Source organism: Aplysia californica, unplaced genomic scaffold, assembly GCF_000002075.1.
Source record: "Aplysia californica isolate F4 #8 unplaced genomic scaffold, AplCal3.0 scaffold00448, whole genome shotgun sequence".
Taxonomy (NCBI): Eukaryota; Metazoa; Mollusca; class Gastropoda; order Aplysiida; family Aplysiidae; genus Aplysia; species Aplysia californica.
In genome coordinates, this window is record NW_004797718.1 from 327485 (window position 1) to 329430 (window position 1946).

Genomic DNA, 1946 nt, shown 5'->3' on the forward strand with positions numbered 1-1946 from the left:
AGAGAGAGAGAGAGAGAGAGAGAGAGAGAAAGAGAGAGAGAGAAAGAGAGAGAGAGGGGGAGGGATAGAGAGAGATAAAGAGAAAGGGGGGTGGGGAGGGAGAAACAAAGAACAATTTAAAGGCCAGTGCTTCGCTCTTATAGTACAAGGCACCCACACCTACATAGTAATCAAATCCAGAACCTAACCGAACTTAAGTTTTTAATTGTATATATAAGAATATGATGTTTCCAAACTCACAATCCTAGCTTTAACATTGTTTTCATTTAATTCAAACCCGTGTGTCACATTGGATGCCGCTTATTTAGATTTGGGTTTTTCTGCTTATTTGTTTCGTTCACTGCTGCTTTTCTAGCTCACAACAGATCCATATTGTATATCCTAATCCTACGCCAGGTCTCCACGACTGCATAAAACATACAGAAACAGCCTGTTTACTCTACGTGTAAATTACTCAATTTTGTCCTCGATGGATTGATGATCAAAGTTTTGCTCCTAATCTGGATAATTTAGGTATTTCTAGATTTTGTTTGGCGTAGTATGACAGCACACCAGTCCAACTTTTTGGTTTCCTATAAATTGGGTCAAAGAGTTCGACGCCCTAGTGGGGAAGTTATTTCGTCTGTTGTTGGGATGTTATGTCCAATTAAGTCAATCCGGGCCGGTCCTTCCAGACGGCTATATTTGTTTGATGAGGGCGAAAAACGTCTACAGTATAATTTATTTTAAAATACGTCTTTGAAGTTTGTTTAAGTCAGTTAAAGTAATCTTTTATCACATGTTCATAGGACTAAACCCAACGGGCACCCTCTCTTTTACAGGTTCAGGTCAGATCCAGCTGTGGCAGTTTCTCCTGGAGCTTCTCTCCGATTCGGCCAACGCCGCCTGCATCACGTGGGAGGGAACCAACGGGGAGTTCAAGCTGGTCGACCCTGACGAAGTGGCACGTCGCTGGGGGGAGCGCAAATCTAAGCCCAACATGAACTACGACAAGCTGAGCCGGGCGCTGCGCTACTACTACGACAAAAACATCATGACCAAAGTCCACGGGAAACGTTACGCCTACAAGTTCGACTTCGCCGGTCTCGCTCAAGCTATGCAGCCTTCCACCACGGACCCGTCTGCCTACAAATACCAACAAGACTTCCTTATGTCGTCTTACCAGTACCACCATCATCACCACCACCACCACCACCACCCTCACAACCAGAAGCTCAACTACTTAAACCCTCACTCGCCCATCTCCAACACCGCCCCTCCTGCACTCTTCTCTCCACACACAGGCTACTGGCCGGGAAGTCCCAGTTCGAATCTTTACCCGAACATTCCCAACCACCCCATGCCACCACATCCCAGCCACATGGCACCCCCACCACCGCTGGGGCCTTACTACCCTTACGACAGATGGGAGGCATGACGCTCACAGTAGAAACAGCAACACAGGGAATTTCCCAATGAATGGGGAAATCCTTATGACTGGGGAATTCCCGAAAATATGTGGACATTCCATACGGTTAGGGAATTTCCGGTTGATTGGGAAAATTTAAAATATCTGAAACCTTTCCACATATAGTGGTAAAATAAAATCAAATCAGTTTTCTTTTTTGGGGGTTCCAAATGGTACTCAGCTGTGACAATATAAGACGACTGTCGGTAAGAAAATCTTGTGACCCTATTTTAAGGATAAGCTACAAGGAATGCTTTCGACAAAAGAAATGTAATTATACTTAATGCCACGTCGTGCAAACTTAAAATGGTGGCAGGTGCTCGACAGAAAACAGAACACGAACATGTGTCAGGGTGTGATTGTATGTATGTATGTCTCTCTGTGTGTGTGTGTGTGTGTGTGTGTGTGTGTGTGTGTGTGTGCGCGTGTGTGTGTGTGTGCGTGCGCGCGCGTGTGTGTGTTTCTGAAATTGAGAAAGAAGGAGAAAAAGAAAGTAAGA

At 45.1% G+C, this 1946-nt stretch overlaps 1 protein-coding gene across 2 annotated transcripts in view; it reads left to right on the forward strand.

The window, feature by feature from the left end:
- The window catches only part of LOC101860677 (transcriptional regulator ERG homolog), an 11491-nt gene extending 9580 nt beyond the window's left edge, over nucleotides 1-1911 (forward strand). For both annotated transcript variants that reach the window (XM_005105021.3, XM_005105022.3), the window contains one exon: nucleotides 822-1911. In XM_005105021.3, coding sequence (XP_005105078.1) covers nucleotides 822-1417 — 596 coding nt within the window. In that variant the 3' untranslated portion in view covers nucleotides 1418-1911. The remainder of the gene's footprint in view (nucleotides 1-821) is intronic.
- The last annotated feature ends 35 nt before the right edge of the window (nucleotides 1912-1946 follow it).